The sequence below is a fragment of the Palaemon carinicauda genome, chromosome 3 (genome assembly GCF_036898095.1).
Source record: "Palaemon carinicauda isolate YSFRI2023 chromosome 3, ASM3689809v2, whole genome shotgun sequence".
Lineage (NCBI taxonomy): Eukaryota > Metazoa > Arthropoda > Malacostraca > Decapoda > Palaemonidae > Palaemon > Palaemon carinicauda.
In genome coordinates, this window is record NC_090727.1 from 192,168,127 (window position 1) to 192,192,420 (window position 24,294).

A 24,294-nucleotide genomic window follows, 5' to 3' on the forward strand; every position below is an offset into this window, starting at 1 on the left:
ATTCTCCATCTTGATTTTCCTTCTCGTACATTTAAAAATTGAAACATTATTACCTTGTACTTTGTTATAACCTATTATTTCCACTATCTTGACTTGTCTGGTTTGCTACGCATTTATCTATGCTACTTAGGTTATATCCTATTGCTGTTAATTTTTGGCAGAGGAATATGCCTCATAGTTGTACAGAGATGACAAAAAAACCCTTGAACCCCACAAAAATTGCTAGAAAAGGTTTTTCAACTGATTCTGGTACCATTTTATGTAGATAATGACATAATAAAAGTCTACTCATTTCTGACCATTGGAAAGCCGCCAAATCCGAGATGCCCGCCAATACATTAACATGCAAATAGATTTCTTGTTATTTACTTTAGAATGATAACTATGATGTTTATACCTAGGTTTTGAGGGTCGAGGAATACAATGGAACTATTGAAATAATTGAATGTGTATCACTGACCCCTAACCTCGAATGTGCCCAAAAATAGTACTACTGATGTCTACCCACCAACATGCCCAATCTGCAAGAAAGAAATTGAGAGCCAGAATGATGCAGTCAGAATTCGTGAAAAGGGTGCCAGTGGAATCAATGAAGCAAGTGCTAAAAGAGATGACAGCATTATTGTGACATTTGTTGCATAGTTCATTTAAATTGTCGTAAGCGGTACATAAACCTACATGACACTACAAATTCATCAAACAAGAACTAAAGTAAACCATTTGCTCGAACGAAATTGCGCTGGCATTCACCGGACCATTTGATAGGAAATCCAATTGTCTTTTCTGTTGAACTAAAGTTACATTTAAAGCTTCAGATTTCAGTTTTGTGAACACCGATAATTTTATTAAAACAATATTGCAGTGTTGTAGTGACCATTTGAATGACTGAGGTGTTACGGTGATAGGTCGAATTTAGTACTATGGTTGTGACTTACAGGCAGCCAACTGTATATCACCACTCCTGTGATAGGAACTTTCTATCTGGTGTGATATTCCCCATGGGTTTAAGGTGGAGCCAAATACAAAACAAAGAAAATCAGGACAACCCAAAAAAAGAAGACCAAGATCAGGCCTTTTCGAAAATGTGCTCTTATCTTGATGAGGAACAATTTACAGTGTCTGCCCTAAGGGATGAAATGAAAGAATATCTTTGTAGTGAAGATTTCCTTTCCATATGGCAATCAGTACCTTAAACAAAAATTTGAAAGAGCATTATGGGGACTCAATATATATAATAGAAGAATAAGGGCAAAATTATATTGTTACAATGAGGGAAAAAAGTTCCCACATCCTTCGATCATATTTCTTGTGTGATAGGGACACTGATGTGGAAGAGAAAAATTTTCGAAACTGCAGCTAGACTTATCAAAAGTGATATAAAAACTGTAAGTTCCCTCTGTTACAGACTAATATCCAGGTACAGATGTACTAACATTTTATATTGCTTTGAAGTATCTTTCTGTCAGTCCTCCAACAATACTGGATATTTTGTTTGTGGGGGAAGATAAGAGTAGGTGTTGGACAGGCAATCATTCAGGTAGTACGTCCTCGAAATGTTTTATCCCCAATACAGATATGTCTTGCCTTACAAACACATCCTTTGTATCGTTCAAGGTTCCTTGAAGATAATTTGCCTTATATTGGATTTTGCATACAGAGTAGTTCTAAGATTTGTACAGAATGCTGCTGACACTGCTGCTGTAGATATTTGTGTGAGGATATTGATTCAGTAGATGTGACTTCTGTTCACTGTTGACAACGTTGATCACAATAATATTTTCATTGATGGTAGAGGCTCCTTCAATGCGTTGGGGATAATTTCTGCCTTTACTCCAAGCCAAAAAAGACTACTCGTCATTCCAAGACAAATTGTTTCAGAACTTGAATAGGTGGAGAACTCAAGGATTTTCATAGTGAACTGTCGCCTTGCCACCCACGCCTGCCATAAGGTAGTGTTTAAACAAATAACAAAAAAGCACAAAAAGGTAATCAAATGTTTGATATTCTATGGGAACTATCATTTAGCTTTGAACAGGAAATGTCAAAATGGTCTGGTATGAATGTATGATGCATATAATTTATCAGGGATATAAACACCCTGATTAGTCCTCATGTTTCTGCCCATGATTGACTTGTACCCGGGTGACACTGGAATTTATCTATAAGCAAGCAGTAAAACATGGTATCACACCAATAATATTTGACCAGCCCCTGTACTGGAAAGTAAGTGAGATCATTGTTGATGCACCTCAGAATAGGCATTTGAAGGAAATAATTCTCTTGTTAGGATGCTTTCACACACTAATGAACTTGTTGGGTGCAATTGGATCCATCCAGTGGCGATTCTAGGGGGGGGCGGGCAGGGGGGGCCATGGCCCCCCCAGTTTTTTGGCTGGCCCCCAGCTTGGCCCCCCCAGTTTTTGTTTCCATATCCTAATTCTAAATAAGCTTAGTTTAGGCATATATAATAATATAATATAATATATAATATATATATATACCTTATAAATTATACAGTATACTATATATACACTCAAATATCCCATCCTATCACAATAACTAAACGTAATCACAAAAAAAAAAAAAAAAGATGGTAACGTTGCTAGATTAAAATTATTGGAATTTTTTTTACACCTCCGTCCTCCTCGCCCGCTTGTGTTTGTGTGACGCGAATCAGACGCGTATGTTTCTTCCATGTATGATGTGATGATGTGATCAGTACATGTAGTCCGTTTCTGTGAGACTGTGAGCCGGTCAAGTCAGTTTTTACCCGATTAGTGTCTTATTGAGTGTCTAAAGCATAATTATTTGTGCATAAGTGCATTTGAGCATAAGTGGTATTCATTATTTCGTCTCATACAAAGTGGGAGTAGACTAGTGGCTATGCGATATTCGATCTTTATGTACAGTATGTGGGTGTTTCACATAAGAAGCGGATACGAAAATAGAGTAAAAAAATAATTATACGAAATCTTAGAAAAAGAATGAGAAGAATCTGACAGGCGGGTGTAAAGTAGCAAACAATGTACACTAATTTTTTTGTTATATGATGTAGGTCTATATCCCAAGTCAAGTTTTAACCCTTCAACCCAGTGTTAACCTTTTCACAAACAGATCTGACAAAAGCCAAATATAAATATTGTCGTTAGCCATATTTGAAAGAAAATAACTAAATAGGCCAAAATACAAGTAGCTGGTGAGTCGGTGACAATTAACCCCATTTTATTTTTACATAGAAAACAATTCCTATAATAATAAAAATCGTCTAGGCCTAATTGTATCATAATTTTTGTGATTCGTGAATGTTGGCAGTGATAGTGTAGGCCTATATGTGCATATATTTATTATACTGTATACATGTTATACACACACACACACACACACACACCCACACACACACATATATATATATATATATATATATATATATATATATATATATATGTGGGTGTGGGTGTGTGTGTGTGTGTGTGTGTGTATGTGTGTGTGTGACAGTGTGTGTGTGTGCGTGCTGTCATCATCTTCTATTCTTCCAGTCGGTAGTCGGCAAAACCGCAAATTTTATCACATTTTTCTGTGGTGACAGGTGTGTTGTGTTAATTGTGAATTACGTGTGATTATTTGATTTAATTTATTTTTTTTTTCAGAACTTACTATCACAGATAATTTTATTGTACTATAGACAATCATGGATAAATTTGTAATTAAAAAACGCAGTGAATGTGATACACCATTGACAGTAAACCTTGAATCTGATAAACCTGCTAAGAAGTCAGAGGGAGACTGTGATCGTGAAAGTATTGGCAATCCTGCAAGATCAAGTTCACATGATCATCCAACAAAGAAACAGAAAAAGGAAGATTCTGCACCAGCTGACATTTCTCAATCTGCTTCTGAGAATCCTATTCAGGTACGATTAAAAGAGTATCCAAGGCATAGTGAAGGAAAGTCTCATGCTCGGTCTTTTGTAGGGGCTTGGTTCGACAAATATGAATGGGCTGAATATTCTAAAGAACGAGATGCAATGTTCTGTTTTGCATGCAGGCACTTTGCTCCACCAACATATGGCAATGCAGATGAAGCATTCATGAAGAGTGGCTTTAGACGATGGAAGAAAGCACATGGAAAAGATGGTGCCATCGAAAAGCACATTTCCTCTCAGTGCCACAAAACTTCTTGTATTGCATGGGCGGACTATCAACGAAATAAAGCTGATAAAACATCAATTGCTCAGTGTATAAGTGAGGCATACCAGAAGAAAGTTCTTGAAAATCGTCATTACAAAAAGACATTAGGTGAAATAATCCTGTTGACTGTAACACAAGACATTTCGCAGAGAGGACATAGAGAAGGTGATGATGAACTGAATCCAGGAAATATTCGTAAGATTCTCAGATTCACTGCTAAACGTGATCCTATTATAGCTGATAGAGTAGAAAGTGGTCCAAAAAATGAAAAATACACTTGTTCTGCAATACAGAATGAGATGATTGACACACTTGCATGTATGGTGAAGGAAGAAATTGCAGAAAAAGTTAGGTCATGTCATTACTTTTCTGTTCAAGCTGATGAAGCCAAGGATGTTAGTAAGGCAGAGCAGTTGGCATTAGTTATTAGATTTTATGATGAAATAGCAAATTGTATTCAGGAGTGCTTCATTTCTTTCACTCAGATGGACTTGTTGGATGCTGCCTCTATCACAGATATTATTTTGAAGAGTTTGGATAAACTGGGGTTGGATTACAAATCTTCTCTTGTAGGATTAGGATTTGATGGGGCATCAGTGATGAGTGGAGGGATTAGTGGTGTTCAGAAACGAATTCGTGATAAAGCTCCTTTTGCATATTATATACACTGCTATGGACACAGGCTCAATTTAGTGTTGATAAATGTTGCAAAGTATGTACCCGAAGCTGCTGAATTCTTTAGTTTGCTTGAAGAACTCTATATCTTTGCTAGTAACTCGGTAGTTCATGAGAAATTCATTTTGATACAGCGTGAAATGTTGCCTAAAGAACAAGTACGAGAACTGCAGCATCTCAGTGACACAAGGTGGTGGTGTCGGGCCACTTCGTGTGAAAATGCTCTACTCCGTCTGCAATGCATAATGAGACTTTTGAAGGAAATTTCTGAAGATGACATTGGTGCCCGAGCTGTATCCGCTCGCGGTTTGCTTGGCCAGATTGATGCAGAGTTTGTTTACTTATTGCAATTTTTCACAGATATTCTTGGAAAAGTTAATAAAGTGTCTACACAGCTACAGGATAAACAAGCAGACCTAGGAAAAGCAGCAAATCTAATTTCGTCACTCCATGAACATTTAGTTAATGTACGCAACTCTGACTTGAATGACCATTACTCTGAGAAGGTTAATGAACTCTGCAGGAAATGCTGCATTACACCAACAACAACAAGAAAACGGGTAAAGAAACCTCGTAAGCTTGATGGATTTATCGTGTTTGAAACAAGTGGTCAAGGATCTTCTGTTCCATGTCATGTGCAACACATCAGGATTTTCTATGAAGTCCTAGACTGCTTAATTAGTGAATTAGACCGTCGTTTCTCCAAAGAGTCAAATGCAATTTTCTGTGGTATTTCAGCTCTCTGTCCTGGAGGACAGACATTCTTGTTAGAAGAAGACTTGAAGCCATATGCAATGGCATACTCGGTCAGTCAAAATGATTTACAATATGAGATCCCTCTGGTGAAGAAATTACTCACGAAAGAGCCAATACAGCCTACATCCATTACACAATTCCTGTCATTCCTTAGTCCTTATAAGGCTGCATTTGACTGTTTGTACAAACTATTGTTAATATCTGTCACTCTTCCTGTTACCAGTGCTTCTTGTGAGAGAAGTTTTTCAAAAATGAAATTAGTGAAAACATTTCTCAGAAATTCCATGACCAGTGCTAGATTGAGTAATATGGCATTACTGTCCATTGAAAGTGCACGTGCCGAGGGAATTGATTTAGACTGTTTTGTTGATGAATTTGATAGCCGGCATGATAATCGTAGAATTAAGCTGCACTAAATATACGTACTATAATCTACTTCACCTCAGGAAAGGGAAACTCGCCCTATTGGCAACACTGCATTACTTCATGCATGCTTGCATGGGGTTTTAATATCAACATAATATTTACATTACATTCATAACTCATGATTCATTTTTGTTTTGAAGATATTTTTGCCATATTTTTGCGATTTTGTTAAAAATATATTGCAAGAAATACATATATATTTTTTTTTAAGTAATACGAATAACCTCCATTATCATACTGTTTGTGTAGGCATACATGTATATGTTTTACAAATGCAAGTTATGAAAGTAATGAGGTGTTATTATTGTCATTTGTTATTTCATTAATGACATAATATTGTCTTCAGAGTGCCACCTAGCCACCAACAATAAATGCCCCCCCAAAATTTATATTGGCCCTGAAGTGGCCCCCCCACTTTCAGAGTCCTAGAATCGCCACTGGATCCATCATGAATAATACAGGCATAAAAGACATTCTACAGGTGGAATATGGTGAGAACTCAGTAGATCATATAATGACAGGAAAATCTGGATAGAGAGCTATCCGTGGCCATCTGCTTACAGCCGAATCACTGAACCACATAATTGATTCAGATCTAGTTAGTGACAGACCAGAGGTCGCATCTTTGGTTTTTAAGTGTGAGAATGCATACTCACCATTGGAGAGTGTTATGAAATCAGATTCAGTACTTAAAATCAATATGGAATTGGGAAAATGGAAGTCAGAACTTAGTGATAGGTCAAAGACTTAAGTCATCTATGGCTTAATTATCAGAAGGTGTTGGAAGTTGTAAGAAGATTAATCATGGTAGATCGTACTGGATCTTGGTTATTACATATAAGTGCTGTTTCTGAGTCTCTCCTAATATTTACATCAGCTGGCCACTACAGTTATCTCTGAGTCTGCACATTTCTATGTCCAGGAGATGGAGCAACTAGAGCTCACTTATCCTATCCTGACGTGTTTCAGAAATTTTTCAATGGTCATGTGATCCATCATACTGATCGGTACTGGGCAGGCTTTGGTTTTGATCTTGATATTTGAAAACATTTTAATGAGGTCACTAAAAACCTCTGGTGGACTGACTCGGGAGGTGGTATGACAGAAGGGTAGAGGTCATTGTGGACAATGTCAGCTCCCATCACTGAAAAATGTAGGAATCAAACGACTTTTCCTATGCTACCAGTGGTCAACTTAAAGATTTTACCAAGGCAAGGATGAGGAGGGACGCTTCAGACATACAAAAGCTCAAGACCAAATTACTATTATCTTCACCCTTTTCAGAAGACTTCTCTCTATAGAATGTAGTCAGTAGTGTAGTAGCAAAACCCACCGTAAATATGGTTGAATAGAAGTCCATTTGGAAAGAAAATTATTGAAAATATGATTGGGCAGTCTGCTTTCAGATACTCTTTTAAGATGAAAGATAAAGCCATAACACTTCTCGATGTTCCTGCATCTAGGTTGCACCAGATCAAAGTATTGATCTTACCCTATTATTCCAGAGATTATTGGTAGTGGCAAAAATAGTGGGGCTGTCATTGAAAAATGTCTCAGGATATGAGCTTAGCCCATTCTCCCAGCTCTTTTTGAGATTAGAAATGTATTTCGTAAGCCAGATAAACCACAGCTCATTCACACTATCTCAGACCATTAGAAAGAAGCAGGTGTAGATCCACCTCAAATCTGCTCCTCAGACAGAGTACTATGTCCTAGATGATTTACTGCATGTGTATCACACACGCTCGTACACTGTAACAGTATTTCTAGTTTTTGTATATTATCGTTACTGCTCTCCCCTTGCACTGATAACCTGTTTATGTTTACATGTTCTTGTATCGTTGTGTTTGAATTTTTGTGCCGTACTTGACTGAAACGGGTATCTATGTACTCATGCTCCGTTCAAATAAAGTTAGTTGCATTCGTCTTGTCTCTGTCATCACCTAATGGCTCGCTTGCACATTAGGGAACAGCGGAGTGACCGTTCCCTCCAGCCTGCCCCCTCACTTCTGTGCCTTACTGTTTTAAGATGCCGACCACCAAACCTGCCTCTTCAGCACACCAAGCCTCGGTGAAACTACCGCCCTTTGCATACGGAGAAGCGTTTACCTGGTTCCAGCGTGCTGAAGTCCAGTTTCACATCAAGGGCGTGACTCTGTCAAACACAAAAGCAGGTTACCTTCTCGGGGGATCCATGGGATCAATTTCCAGGAAATCTCTGATTGGTGTTGCAAGCAAAGGAGACACGCTTATAATGTAGTATACCCTCAAATTATACCTTCTGGAGCAGTTCTCGCCATCACCAGCTGCGTACATAGCAAGGCTTTGAACGCCCTCAAGGAAAGGACCAATGTCGCTCGCCTGCAACGTGCTGCAGACAGCTCTCCTCATGAAAGGGAATCTACTTCGTGCCCTTTGGGTACGTACTGCCATCCACGATGTTTGATATTTTGCCCATGAAGTATCCGATATACAAAATTTGATGCCCTTATGGACAGCCACTTTACCACCTTCCAGATCTCCATCAAGGCCTCTACTCCTGACGAAGTGGACAACTATTTAACATCGACCGAGGCTAACGTGAAAGCGGTAGGACACAGACGCTTACCCTGTGATGTGCCGGAGCTGTGACAAAGCCCTCTCAGTCATCACCAAACGGCTCGCTTGCACATTAGGGACCTTGGAGTGACTGCTCCCTCCTGCCTTCCCCCTCACTTCTGTGCCTTACTGTTTTAATATGCGGCCCACCAAGCCTGCCTCTTCAGCACACCAGGCCTCAGTGAAACTACTGCCCTTTGCAAGCGGAAAAGCATTAGCCTGGTTCCAGTGTGCTGAAGTTCAGTTTCGCATCAAGGGCATGACTGTCAAACACCAAAGCAGATTACCTTCACGGGGCAATCCCTAGGGGCAATTTCCAGGAAATCTCTGATTGGTGTTGCAAGCAAAGAAGACGCGCTAATAATGTAGGATGCACCCAAATCATACCTCCTGGAGCAGTACTCGCCATCACCAGCCGCGCACAGAGTAATACTTTTTCAGCATTCTCAAGAACCATTGGGGCACCAAAAGGGTTCGCACGCCCTCAAGGAAATGACCAATGCCTGCAACCTGCCGCAGACAGCTCTCCTCATGAAAGGAAATCTACTTCGTGCCCTTTAGGTACATACTGCCATCCATGATGTTTGATATTTTGCCAATGAAGTACCTGATGACCAAAATTTGAAGCCCTTATGGACAGCCACTTTACCACCTTCCAGATCTCCATCGAGGCCTCTACTCATGATGATGTGGACAACTATTTAATATTGACCGAAGCTAACATGAAAGCGGTAGGACACAGACGCTTACCCTGTGATGTGCCGGAGAGGTGAAAAAGCCGCCCACCACCCACATATACCACCCCTCGCTTGCGCCAGAATCAATGCCCTCTCCAGCCAATTAATAATGCCCATCGGCCGCAGTTATACTACTACCACTCCAAATTTGGGGCCGTTGTGAAAAAACATGCGAATGGTTGTCAGTGGCCAAAAAACAAGTAAGTAGGGCATCGCTTGCGACGTTAGCCTCCCCTGTCACTAATCTTTTCATATTTACATAGTGCAGATACGGGTTTGCGATTTTTGATAAACACTGGTACTTGTCGTTCTCTTTTGCCAAGGCCACTCTCCAGGACACGACGTAGTTTGTATAAGTTTGCCAACATCTGCCTGGTAGCTGGCAATGGATCTGCAATACCCACCCATGATTATGAAACACTCACATTTTTGTTTGGAGAGCGCCAAATATATTTGGAAGTTTCTCGTTTCTGACGTCACATTCCCCATCCTTGGTGCAGACTTCCTATTAAATTTTCACCTCCTGGTCGATGTAGCTCACCGATGGTTAGTCCATATGGATTCTTACTCCTCGACTCCTCTCCAACCCAACCCCTACGACCTCGCTCTCCACACCAGTGCATTCACGGATGCCTACAAACTCCTCCTCACGTTGTACCCAGATGTTTTCCTTCCGGAACTTCGTCAAACGCCTACGGTTCCCAACGAACACAGTGTTTATCACCATATCAAGATGACGAGATGCCCAGTATTCACCAGATTCAGGCGTCTGGCACCGGATTATTTGGTAGCCTTTAAACAAAAGTATTCCGAAACGGAAAGTATTGGGCCTCCCAAATATCGCCGACATAACCTCCTACTTGCAAAGAGCAAAGGTTTTCTCCCTGCTCACCCTCCTGAAGTGAAGGGTTATTATCAGGTGCCCATGAACCCTAAAGACATCCTCAAGACCGCCATCACCACCCCATTCGGTACATACATTTTCATTTATTCCTGTCTTGCCCTTCGTAATGGTGGGGCCACTTTAAAACTTATCATGGACAGCATGTTAGGGGACCTCCTCTTCTATATATGTTACATGGACGACTTACTTGTGTTCTCTTTCTCCAAAGAGGAACACCTCCGGCATCTATGCATCGGGTTCAACCACCTACAACATAACGGCGTTGTAGTCCGGTACGACAAGTGTACTTTTAGCGCACAACTCCTAAAACTTTTACAATGCTTCAAGAATGCTAAAATCACCGGCTACACATCCAATTGCACTTACTGCACAGCCTCGACATTGTTTAAAACACTTTCAGAAGTCTAATTTCACTGGCTACAACACCACTTGCTCTCACTGGAGAGCCAGTAGCGTTCTTAGGGCACTGCATCATCCCTGAAGGAATGCACCCTCACCCTGAGAAGGTAGAAGCTGTCCAGAACGTCTCCACCCCCTTGACCGTCAAAGCACTACAAGAATTCTTGGGCATGATTAGCTATTGTCATAGTTTCCTGCTAGCCATTTTCCACCACTCTTGCCCACCTCTACGTCTCCCTCAATGGCAAGACAAGAAAACCTGAAGTGGGGCCCCCTTTAAGAAGCCACCTTCTGCAATGCAAAGAATGCTCTATTAACCTCTGCTCTCACTTTTCCCGTGCCACATACACCTCTCCTTCTCTCCACTAATACCAGTGATATTACTATTTGGAGAGTCCTCGAGCAGGTGGTCAACAGCTCGCCCCGTCTGTTGGCCTTCTTCAGTAGAAAACTGTCCAAGGTGGGATCCAGCTACTCTACCTTCAATCATGAATTTGTTGGCGGTGCACTTGGATGTCCATCACTTTCACCACTTCTTGGAAGGTACCCTCTTCGTCCTTTGCACAAACCACATGCCTTTGGTGCATGCTTTCTCTGACATCTGGTCTGCCTCTCAACGTCGACATCTCTCCGCCATGGCTGAATACAATTGTATCTTTCAATACATCCCTGAGAAAATTAATCTCGTTGCCGAAACCCTGTCAAGAAACACATCGTCCGTCATTCACATGGGATTGTATTACAATGCCTTGGCAGAAGCCAAACAAAAAGATCCTGAGTACCAAGCATGTAGAACATCCTGCACATCGCTCTGTTGGGAGGAAGTCCTTCTCGACGACTCCAACACCACCCTCCTCTGTGACGTCAGTACTGGTAGACCTTGTCCATGGATATCTTCTCCATGCGCCGACAGGTGTTTGATTTCCTTCATAGCCTTTCACATCCCTCATGCCGTTCTACTGCACAGCTACTGAAAATAAAAAAGAAAATTGGCATGGTATCATTAAGGCTGCTGAGGATTGGGTCCAAGCCTGTACTCCATGCCAAACCTCAAAAGTAAATCGACACAAGGATTCAGGAGTGGACCCCTTTCCTCAACCTCAGCGGCGCCTTCCCCACATTCATGCCGATGTTGTAGGTCACCTACCCACATCACAAGTACACTTTTACCTGTTTACTGTCATCGACCGCTCCACTCATTGGCCTGAAGCCATTCCCATGGAAACTACAAAGTCTGCCTCGTGTACATCTGCCTGACTCTCGGGATGATAGCGAAATTTAGTGTCCCTGAGCATATTACTTCCAACAGGGGTACCACTTTCACCTCTCAATTGTGGACATCATTAGCAATCTCCTGGGAATCTCACTCCATCAGACAATCCCATACAACTCTGCTGCCAACGGAATGGTTAAACGTTTTCACCGTACCCATAAAGCTGCTTTGATGTCCCACTGCAAGGATTCCAAATGGTTTAATCAGCTTACCTGGGTCCTCCTGGGACTAGAGATCACTCCTAAGGTCACCATTGATGTCTCGGCAGCTGAAATAGTGTAAAGACGGGGTCGTCCTAGCCAAATTCTTTACATCTGCAACCTCCTTCGATAATTTCCAGCACCTATGTCACGTTGTGGGAAAATTTACTCAATGCCGCCAGACTTACAAGCTGCCAGCTAAGCAACACATAATGACAGATCTGCACTCGGCAACGCAGGTCTTCTTGCGCAATGACACTAGCAAGCTACTGCTAACACCCCCGCATATGGGCCCTTTCCTTGTGATCCATCGTACGCCGAAAACATTCCTCATCAATATGCGTGGCAAGGAAGACTGGGTCTCTATTGATCGCCTAAAACCAGCATATCTCCTGTCATGTGACCTGCCTGCAGTATGCCTCTAATGGTATTTCTGTGTTTTGTTTACCATCGGTAGCGCTCTCCCCTCGCACTGATAAACCTGTTTAATCCTGTATGTTCTTGTATAATTATGTTTGAATTTTTGTGCCGTTCTTGAGTAGAAGAGTCCCTTCTTGACTGGAACGGGTTGTATATATATTGCGTCCAAATAAAGTTAGTTGCATCTCGTCTTGTCTCTCAGTCATCACCTGATGGCTCGCTTGCTCAATGGAGAATCCTTATTACATTGAGTACCCTGAAAGAAGGGTGATAGCTACAGCACAATAGCTGAGTCATATGCAGATCTCCCCATTCGAAAATATGGGGTGGCAACAGTGGCTATTGATGGCTATAATGGAGTTCTGTCAATCAAATGGCAACACTCACGAAAGGTGTTTAGGGCAAAAATTTCACCCTGTTGTTAATGTTACAGTAGACACTTAGTTCTGTGGCAGGAAGGAAGAGTTTTTGTCGAGGATATCAACAAGTAAGCCTTATTTGATCTGATTAGTGGTAAACTTAGGAAAAGAGGATGTGTTGTCATCAACTCACCTGGTGATGCTGACATAGATATTACTAAGCCTGCAGTTGAAGAATCATAATTCCATATCACTACGTTAATTCTACTCCTTCATTTTGCACAGACAGATAGCAGGGACCTTCATTTCAGGTCAGTTTAATCAACTGCCACAACAGTGAACCACATCAACAGTCTTAAGTCAGTCCTGAGAGATAAACTATGCTCTCACCTGTTTATCATCCACTCTTTTACTGGATGTGATAGTACATTTCACATCTTTGGTGTAGGAAAAATGGCTGCATTTCAAAAGTTAGTCAAAGGTAATTCTTTGTTGCAATCTTGTGCTGATCAATTCCTCTCTCCAAACCAAGAACAGAAAGTAATTGAACACACCGGAGCCAAGGTAATGGCTACCCCCAACAGAATCTTACATTCAGATTTTATTCTCATAGTTTATTACCAGATAATGAACTGGATTGGGAAAGAGAGGGACATGAATGTGTTGAACTTGGGTTGGAAGATAGAGGGTACTAAGTTAACACTTGTAATGTCAGATGTCAATGCAGTTCCAAACAATCTGTTGAAGATAATAAATTGTAACTGCAAATCTGCCTGCCGATTATCGCGGTGTTGTTGCAGGGGTGTATGGATTACCATGTACACCTGCCTCTGGGCAATGCCAATTAGAAAATTGGGATAATCCATACAATCAGGAGGAAGACGAGGTGTGATGAGCCGAGAGAAGGTTGTGACTCAAAGGCAGGATGAAAGCAACTGAGTAACTATTACAGACACACACCTATATATACAAAATCTCAATGCAACAGGAAATTTCTTGTTCAACCGACACCGTACCTGTTAACAGTTAACGGTGAGAAAAACACATACATTATTTCAGGTTCAATGCAACAGGAAATTTCCTGTTCAACTGATACCACACCAGTTAACAATTAACGGTGAAAAAAAGATGCATGTTTATTCAGGTTCTTTTTAGTGCGAGGGGAGAGCGAAGATACAAGCATAATATATACACAAAATAAAATGTTACCATGTACGATCGTGTGACACACGGTTGGTACAGAGGAGTATAAATTAGTCTATGCATTAACACTGCTAATGAAATATGTATGCACTTGATAGATAGTAAGATTATCATATTGTTAAGTTTAGACTTTTAAGACTCTGGTAGTGACGAAACACTAGTTTCATAAGTGATGTACTGTTAAGTTATGGTATGTTTTGTATATATTGATATTTGATATTATACGGTTAATTTAGTATATATCTGTATATCAGTGGTCATTATTGGATACCATCTTCTATTTCATTATATGAAGATTAAAAGGAAATTTGACTGTTTCCATTGTAATCTTTGACCCAGAAAACCTAGGTGTAGACATCTTATATATCATTGAAGAGTGAATACTAAGGAAGTCATTACACCTTTTTATGCATTTGCGGCCCTCTTGGATTTCCCAGCTTTGTATTATTTGCATTTTGGTAGACTTTTAGTATGACATTCTACACATCACATGAACCCAGGAACAGTTGAAACACATTTTCCAGCATTTTTTTTAGGGTTAAACGATATTTCTACTCGAATATCAGCATTTTTATTTTTTCCCCTCAACTTACTCAACTTTCAACATGGTACTCAATTTCTCCTTCCGAACTATCTCTTTTCTCTTTTTCCACTTTCCTTCTTCTAGAATTTTTACTTTCTACTGTAGTCCAGTAACAAGCCATTCCTCGGCTACATTCAGTACTAAAGGCCATTTAATAGGGTCAATATATGGAAAATACCCCCTCAACCCCCCAAAAATTGTAACAAAAGGTTTCTCAACTGATTCTGGTAGGTTTTAATGTACTTTTAAACATACTAAAAGTTTACCAAAATATGACCCCCGGAAAAGTGTTTTTTTCAAGATGGCGTCCAAGATGGCCGCCAAAACCTTTGAACCATCATAACTCTATAACTATCAACTCAAATTTGATGATCTTCGTGTCTATTCCTACATTTTTGGGGGCAAAGAACATATTAAGACAACTAGGGATACCATTGAGCTGTTAAATCATTATGAAATTGGATTCTTGACCTTCAGATGTTCACTATCACCTTATACACAAACACCTACAACAAGCAATAGTTAAAAAAATTTATTCTTAGAGGTATAATGATAGCAAACTAACTATGAGCATCTTCTATAGGGTTGTTAACTTACAGTACTCATATTTATATAATCTTCTAATTATATCAAATCATACACTCATGAACTTGCTGGTGGCCATAGGAACTGTCATGGAAGGGACTGGCCTCAAAAACATACTTGAGACTGTTTATGGAGAAACTGCCGTGGTGCACATATTAACAGGGAAAGCTGTCCAGAGGGGTTTGCAGGACCACCTTCTTGTTGACAAGTGCCTACATAGCCAGCTTGTAATGGAAATGGCCAAAGATGATCCTCAGATTCAGATATTGCTGGATCAGGCAGAGGAATTGTACTCATCCCTTCTTATTGGAGAGATGATGCTAGAAGATGCTGCTTGTTCTGAGGTTTTGATAAAACTTGAGACAGTAATGGAGAAGAAGAAATCTGAACTTGCTCAAACCTCAAAGACAAGCCAGTTGTGGCTGAATTATCAGTGTACTGTTGACATAGCAAGAATGTTGATCAAGGCAGATCGTACTGGATCTTGGTTGATGCATTTGCAGGCAGTGTCCAATTGCCTAACTGTCTTTGCTGCAGCTGGGTACTTCAATTATCTGCGAACTGTTCATTACTACCTGCAGCAAATGAGCAACCTGGAGGAAAAGCACCCAGATGTTTATCGAAAGTTCCTTGATGGTTTTCATGTTGTTCGAAGGAGCAATCATTGCTGGGCAGTACCAAGTAGTGATCTTGTCCTAGAACAAACATTGATGAGGTCTCTAAATAGCACTGGTGGTCTAACCCATGGCAGTGGGATGACCGAGGAGATGCGTAATCTTTGGACCTTATCTCAACCTGTAACATCTGAGTACAACAGTGCAATGCAAGATTTTACCGACCTAACCTATATTACAAGTCCACAACACAAAGATTTAACTGAGGCACGCATCAAAAGAGATGCATCTGATCTTGAGAAAATTCAGACAAAGATTGCAGCCTGTTCACTCTTCACATCTGATACTACTCTGAGAAATATTGTCAACGGAATAGTGGCTGGACCAGATGTGAATGTACATGCCTTTGAATCAGTTGGGAACAAGATCATTGAAGATATGATTGTAAAGCCAGCATTTACTTACAAATTTAAGCGGAAAGACAGAGCCCAACCCCTTGGAAATATCTCTGCTGTGAAGAGTGCTCCTGATCGTACCATTGATCCTGCCCTTCTGACCTAGCGTTCCCTTGTCGTGTCAAAATCAGGAGATCTTTCCCTTGAAGAGATTTTGACATATGAGCTAAGCCCGTATCCTCCAGCCCTCTTTAAGACCAAGAACATTCTTCGAAAAGCAGATAAACCTCTGCTTGCTCAGGCAATTCGAGACCATGTTGCAGCCTTTTCAAGTGAGGCTGTGATTAACTCTAAACCTAAAACAGATTGTTATGTGCTTGATGGAGGCTCATTGCTCCAACGTTTATCATGGAAGAAAGGGGACTCATATTATACAATAGCCGAGTCTTATGCAGACTTCACTGTGAGAAATTATGGACAAGCAACAGTGGTGTTCGATGGAGATGGTGAAGGCCCCTCTATAAAAGACAACACACATCCGAGACAAGGAAAAAACCTGCACCCTATGATTAGTTTTACAGCAGAAACAGAGTTTTCAGGCAAAAAGGAGGACTTTCTATCTCGTGACAAAAATAAGTCAGACATGATTTCTCTTATCAGCACAGCACTAACTAAAAGGGGATGCCATGTCATTCAGTCACCAGGTGACGCAGATGTTGATATCGTTAAGGCAACTGTTGAACTATCCCATCATTACAAAACAACGTTGGTTGGTGAGGATACAGATTTGCTGATCCTTCTCCTTCATTATACCAGAACAGACAATGAGACCATTAAATTCCATTCTGACGCAAGCAAGCAGTCAAGAGAACACAAAGTATATAACATTAACCTGTTGAAAGAAACTCTAGATGGTGATGTATGCACTGAATTACTCTTTGTACATGCCTACTCGGCTGTGATTCCACTTCAAGGATTTTTGTCATTGGAAAAAAGTCAGTCTTCCGGAAATCAGTGAAATCTGAGCCTGTCATGAATTCCTGTGTGAGTTAATTCAACCTTCAAAACAAATCTCAAGAGGAGATCTTGGCAAAGAACTGATGATTGATTGCTTTGGTGGCAAATCTAATGATACACTATCATCACTGCGCCATATACTTTTCACCAAGAGAGTGACAACTGCTGAAGCATTTGTCACTCTTGAAAGGCTTCCCCAAACATCATCAGCAACAAGTTTCCATAGCCAACGTGTGTACTTCCAAATTATGGTATGGATGGGAAAGGCAAGTGAAATGAACCCAATTGAATGGAGATGGAAACTCCAGTTATGACCCAAAACAATGCTGCACCTGACAAACTCTTGAAAATTATCCATTGCAACTGTTCAGAGGAATGCAGATTATCTCGATGCAGCTATAGACATTATGGACTCCCTTGCACTGGTGTATGTGGCCCTTGACAGACTGAAAACTGTAGCAATCCAAACAACACTCGAGAGGTTGATACTGAGGAGGAGGATAACACTCAAAATTGAAATTCTGAAACTTGTTCTATGTGTATAAGTGTCATTAACTACTGTAATCAAGTACTTGAAATATAAGGCTCTTAAGTGTAATTATGATTTGATATGATTAGAAGATTATATAAACATGAGTACTGTAAGTTAACAACCCTATAGAAGACGCTCATAATTAGTTTGCCATCATTATACCTCTAAGAATAAATTTTTTAACTATTACTTGTTGTAAGTGTTTGTGTATAAGGTGATAGTGAACATCTGAAGGTCAAGAATCCAATTTCGTAATGATTTAACAGCTCAATGATATCCCTAGTTGTCTTAATGTGTTCTTTGCCCCCAAAAATGTAGGAATAGACACCAAGATCATCAAATTTGAGTTGATAGTTATAGAGTTATGATGGTTCAAAGGTTTCGGCGGCCATCTTGGACGCCATCTTGAAAAAAACACTTTTCCGGGGGTCATAGTTTGGTAAACTCTTAGTATGTTAAAAAGTACATTAAAACCTACCAGATTCAGTTGAGAAACCTGTTGTTACAATTTTTGGGGGGTTAAACTGTATTTTGCCCTGACTAATTGTCAAAATGCCTTTTATCCTGGTCAATCAAATCCATCCCGAGTTTCCTTAACCTAGGCAGCCTTAAGGTAAGATTGTTAACCTATTTCAAACCAGTAACCTAAATTACCTGAAAACAATGGTAAGATCTTGTACACTCTATTATTGTAGCCAATAGAAAGTGGCATTATCAGATGTCCTAGATCCTGTTCCAGGATTTCAATCGAAAACACTTAAGAGTTTATAACACAAACTCATAATTCATAGAACACTTCATGCATAGATCCGCACTGGACCACCATTTAGTTTATTTCTCATGTAGATGGTTCCTAAAATTAGCATTCTTGAAAGCGCCATCTTCCTTAGTTGCCCCATTTTGATAATGAAGACTGTCAAAATCTTATTTAGTGACCTTGTCAGGACAACTGAGTTTGCTTACATGGCCTGATCATCTGCTTAAGGATAATGGCAACGACTCGGATTGTGATAGTGATGACAAGTCTGATTGTGATAGTGATGGCGACTGTGATTGTGGTAATAGAAGCTTAGAGAAAATAAATTAAAGTCGACATGTTAAATATACACCATAGCCATTATAAATATTACTTAAAGGGACCACGACATATTATTAAGTAAAGAGCTGAGTTTTACAAAATGAATCTTTGGTCCGCTTTGGGGGAAAATTTAATATCAGTGATAAATTGAAACCTTCGGGTAAACTAATTGTCAAGAGGGAATAAAATATTCGAATATCACTAAAACTTGAAGAACAGAGCACACTATTACTTTTAAAATCAATTCACGCCACAACAAAATCTTACAATAAAAGAATAAAAATGGTGGTTAGTCTATTTTTAAAATGCCTTTAGAATATTCAAAGTAAAAATCATACCACTGCTACATTATATGGAAAGAACGAAGATTAGAATCAAAATCTAGTCTATTATATATTGTGGAACCTGAAATGTTAAAATGCATATAAAAAGGATGAAAGCGTTTTATAAATTATTGTTTCCCAATTCCATATCTTGCCAAGAATAAAACTAGTTTTGGCAATATAAAAGCAGTAGTTGTATTTTCATCCTACTTTAACAAAAATTATTCTATTAACTGGTAAAAATTCTTAGATTCTCTGTTCAATGGTAAATATAATAGGAAATGTATTATATAGTGCAAATAATCCCAACTGGCACCTACGTAAGGCTGGGCCCAGCAACTTGACCGTAACAACTAATTAAAATGCAAAATTTTACATCACATTTGCCCTCAAAAAGTAACCTATTTATTCAACTGGTTCGTTGTGGTTTAATTGAGGTTTACTTTACACCCTCTTCATATCTGTGTTGACGTAAGATTGTTTTTCTCTTCCACCATACGTTCTCTGTTCGTAAACACTGGTAAGGTGGCAACGTTGGCCTTGTTGAGATGCAAGCTGCAAAGGTCTCAGTTGTCAAGTCTCCCTTCGCCGACCAACGAACGGCTCCGTCTGGAATGAGAAACTCTCTTCTAGCGAAATACTGTGTTTGACTTACTGGAAAACAGAAGTTGATTATTTTTATAATATACCAATTTCATGCTAAAGTCATGGAGCTACTTGGGGGAACTAGACTCACATGGGTTGATGTGCTTGTGATTGCGATGTATTTCGTTTTTGTGCTTGGTGTGGGACTCTGGGTAAGTCAACGGAGAGACGTTTGGTGAGTTTTTTTTTTTTACCTTAGTTTGATGCAGTGTCATGCAACTATTATCTCCCGTCTCATGTCAAGGGGTTGTATAAATTTGTACTGCTTTCCACGTGTTTCGGTCTTATCTGAAAGTGCGTAAGGTTACACAGACAAGCTCGTGAGAAATAACCCTTTCGGGTTTTTTCTTGTTTTTATAATGTCCGTGCATGATTTTGTTTTATGCTCTCATAGCATTGAACTCGTTTAGGGTAAATTGGTGCGGTTGATTTATACTAAAATAAAAAAGAAAAAAGGAAATCAAGAAATTATGATTTACTGCTTCAATTTAAAAGCTCAAAATTGTCTAGTGAAGGAAGTCTCTTGAATAATGATTTTCATCTTACCCTTCAAGTAAATTGCACTTTCGATTACACATTCACGATCATAACTATCTATATTTAGATATTTTAATGTTCAAAACATGTGTTACGTACCAAGGAGGAATTGAATATCGAATTTAAGAATCAAATGGAGACAAATGGGGTTGTGGTGGTCGATGTGGTAACGTCCCTGACTGGTGAACCCCAGACAGGGGTTTGAGTCCGCTAAAACTAGTGAGTTTCTTTGGTCACTGCAATCTTGCCATCCTTGTGAGCTAAGGATGTGGGGTTTGGAGGAGCATATAGGTATATCTGCTGAGTCCTCAGCAGTCATTGCCTGGCCCTCCTTGGTCTTAGCTTTGGTGGAGAGGGGGCTTGGGCGCTGATCATATGTATATATGGTCAATATCTAGGGCATTGTCCTACTTCATAGGGCAATTTCAGTCCCTTACCCTTGCCACTCATGAGTTGATTTTAAACCTTTAAAATGACGAATACCACACCCCCAAAATATCATAATCTTTAACTAGGAAGTATGATAATAGTCTGGGCATACAGTGTTAATAAAGACGTAATTTTAATCGGAAATTCTCCGTAAAAATATACTGTTCTCAGCCGTATTTCAGTAAATTACAGGCGACCGTAATTATACCTAACTTTGGTATTATCTTTCACGGGCTGGTGACCGTAATATCACTCCTTTACACCAATATATCTATTTTTAAAACGGAAAATGCCTGACATTTAATCTACGATTTTTGCTGTTTTACGGCAATTTTTAACAGCATATATATATATATATATATATATATATATATATATATATATATATATATATATATATATATATATATATAGGGAATATTGTTAGATTTAAGAATTTTACAAATGTGAAATATGATCCATGATAAAGCAATTGTGTCGGTACCGAATTTTTTTTTCTCATTGGGATCTCTCTCTCTCTCTCTCTCTCTCTCTCTCTCTCTCTCTCTCTCTCGCGCGCGCGCGCGCGCTGAAACATGTAAGGGGATATGATCCATCATTAACGTTATTAGAGGCTCCTCTACATTAAATTCAAATCGGTTTATTGTAGCCCAAACAAACAAATAACACTAATGAAATGTCGCAAAATTTAGATTCAGAATCCGAATTAAAACCTTTAGATATGAGTGTGTCATTGAATAGTTCCTATATTTCATTACATTGAGCTTATTCTCGTAATGAATGTCTCTAAAACGAAATTATTTTGATCCGAACTTACTCCCAAGAAGAAACGCAAACAACGCACGATAAGGATAACTCCACCGTACATTTCTTCCTACTGTGGAAACCAGCTTCCCCTCGGGGCAAACTCTAGGAAAACCTTTGAGAAGGAGCTTGTATAAGCGGTCTCCACTGAACGATATATTTTTGTTTTGTTTTATTATGAAATACACATTTACAATCTTACAATGTATAACATATATACATCACTATATTTACATATATTTTTTTTTATTTTGCATATAGTGTATTTAAAATTGAAATTTTTACTATTTTTCTAAATATGTTTTTAAATAAAAAATATATTTAGCCATGAATACTTATTAAATAGAAGTTTTAAATCCTATTTTATTTTCATTAAACGTATTTATCATTCTTCAACGAATGTAGGATTTTGATCCGTTGTTAATGCATAGTTTGTTGAGTAAATTGCTTCGTAAGTCAGTCGTACTCTATATCCGTTCCTGCTTCTTTCTTTCATCATGCCGCCTAACCTCTCGAATTTACATCTCGGTGCAACTGCGGGATTTTACTCCATTTAAATCAGGGCGTTGTATGACCTTCTTGGCCCCAGCTCCGGACCACATGGCCCAAATTCCTTATTCCAGTCCCAGCTGACATAGAGGAGGAAGGCACTGTTCTTTTTATAGGGAATTCAGACCTTGAAAATTTCAATACATTGTGAGGAAGCAAAAGAATTGTATAATCTGCTATAGAGACTGTGTGAAAGACTCATGTCGTTATTATATTTTATGCCTATCGGAGTTTTACCTTCGCCAGGTTATATTTTGTTAAGCGAGTATTTATATATATTTGTTTTTTATTATCATAACTCAAAAATTATTTGACCGAATCTCGTGAAATTTGGTGTGATGATTTGTCATGATTCAAAGACAATTTGATTAGATTTTTGGAACTGATTGGGCAAAGGTCACGATAAAGGTCATGAAAAAGTTATAAACGTCTTTCTGCTATATCCTAGGTCATTTTTATCGGATTACCATGAAATTATTGCCTAGATGTGCATAACTCAATTGAGTATCTTGTGATTTAGGAGTGATTGGATCAAAGATTAAGGTCAAACGTCTTTATTGCTGTATCGTGGTCAATTCTTATCCGAATTGCATGAAACTAGTGCCATAATGTTCATAATTCAATTGAATATCTTGGGATATACAACATGGTCAAGGTCACGAAAAGGTAATAAAACAATTTTTTTTTGCTATATCGGAATCGAATCTCATGGAATTTGGTGGGATGATTGGCCATGATCCAAGGACAATTTGATTAGATTTTTTGAGTGATTTGATTAAAGGTCAAGGTTACAAAAACGTCAAAAAAGTAATTTTGTTGTATCTTGGTCAAATTTTATCCAATTTGCATGAAACTACTGCCAAAATGTTCATAATTCAATTGTTTATCTTGATATGTGGCGTTGACGAAAATTTGAGCTCTACCAAATGCCCATTCTAGTTTTTCTTATTATTTGATATGAGCGTTCTTAAAAGTCGTCGTTGTGTATTACAGCCAACTCCTCTTGTTGGCACGGGGCTTTCCCTTGGTCGGCCCGTAGGTAACCTGTGAATTGTAAGATAGGTTGATCATTTATAGGGAAATTTCAAGTTTTCAGTAGTAGAGATAGTGGTGAACAGGGTAAGGATGATGGTGGTAGTGAGAGAGGGCCATCATGTCACGGATAGTGGTAGATAGAAAAATGGGGTCTAAGGCCTTTGAATAGTAGGGAAAGGTTTCAGACGCGGTTGTCCAACCCTTTACTCCCTAGGGTCCCTGCAGAAAGTTTTTAGTGGTAGCGTTCTTAAAAATCCAGTTGTATGGACTGGCCAGTTATTGTGTCGAGTTATTGGTTATTTGAAATTTTTTTACTAATTGAGGAAGAATTCAACTCATTTTGCGTGTCTTACGGAGCCAAAGGTTCATTCCCACCCCCCACCCCCTTTTTTTTTGGGGGGGGGGGGTTATAATGCCTTGAAGAGTATGATAGAAATAAATGTATTCATTTGCGTTTTAGAACGCAATCTCTCATAAAAATTATTAAATCTGCCTTGTCGTGGATATATGAAACTGGATATTTATTTCATATAATGAAACTTATTATTTATGATCACCAACAGTTCCCCTTCCTGGTGTGTGTGTTGGGATGGTTGACAACAGTTTCACCTTTCCACTGTGTCTGTATTAAGAGGAATGATGTCAACAATCTTCCTACCTATTTGAGTGTGTACTTTCTGAAAGTTTGTCAACAGTTTCTCCTACCCAAGACCCACCCAATTACAGTATGCGTTTCGGAAGGGTTTTTAAATTCCCCCCTTACCTCTGTGTGTGTTTAGGGGAGAGGTGTTAACAGTTACCATTCAATGTTGTTTTTGTGTACATTTAAAAGTAGGTTGCAAAGTTTCTCCCTCCTCTTTTGTTTGTATTTGAAGGGGTGTCAATGTTTTCTCCTACACTTTTTGTGTTTGGAGTGAGTTGTTAATACCACCCAACCCCGCCGTCTCCTGTGTGTGTTCCCCTATCTCTTTTTATTCTTATGGTAGAGTTTTCAACATTTTCCCCACACCCTTGTGCGTATGTTTTGTCTG

The 24,294-nt window shown here is 39.3% G+C and overlaps 1 protein-coding gene across 3 annotated transcripts in view; it reads left to right on the forward strand.

The window, feature by feature from the left end:
• LOC137638826 (sodium/mannose cotransporter SLC5A10-like) overlaps positions 1-24,294 on the forward strand; it is a 92,969-nt gene that overhangs the window by 7,229 nt on the left and 61,446 nt on the right. Inside the window, exon 1 of one of the 3 annotated variants that reach the window (XM_068371215.1) lies at positions 19,820-20,061. The exons of the other annotated variants lie outside the window; for them this stretch is intronic. Within the exon in view, the coding sequence (XP_068227316.1) occupies positions 19,972-20,061 (90 nt within the window). The 5' untranslated portion in view covers positions 19,820-19,971. Of the gene's footprint in view, positions 1-19,819; positions 20,062-24,294 lie in introns of those variants that run through there. 3 annotated transcript variants of the gene reach the window in all.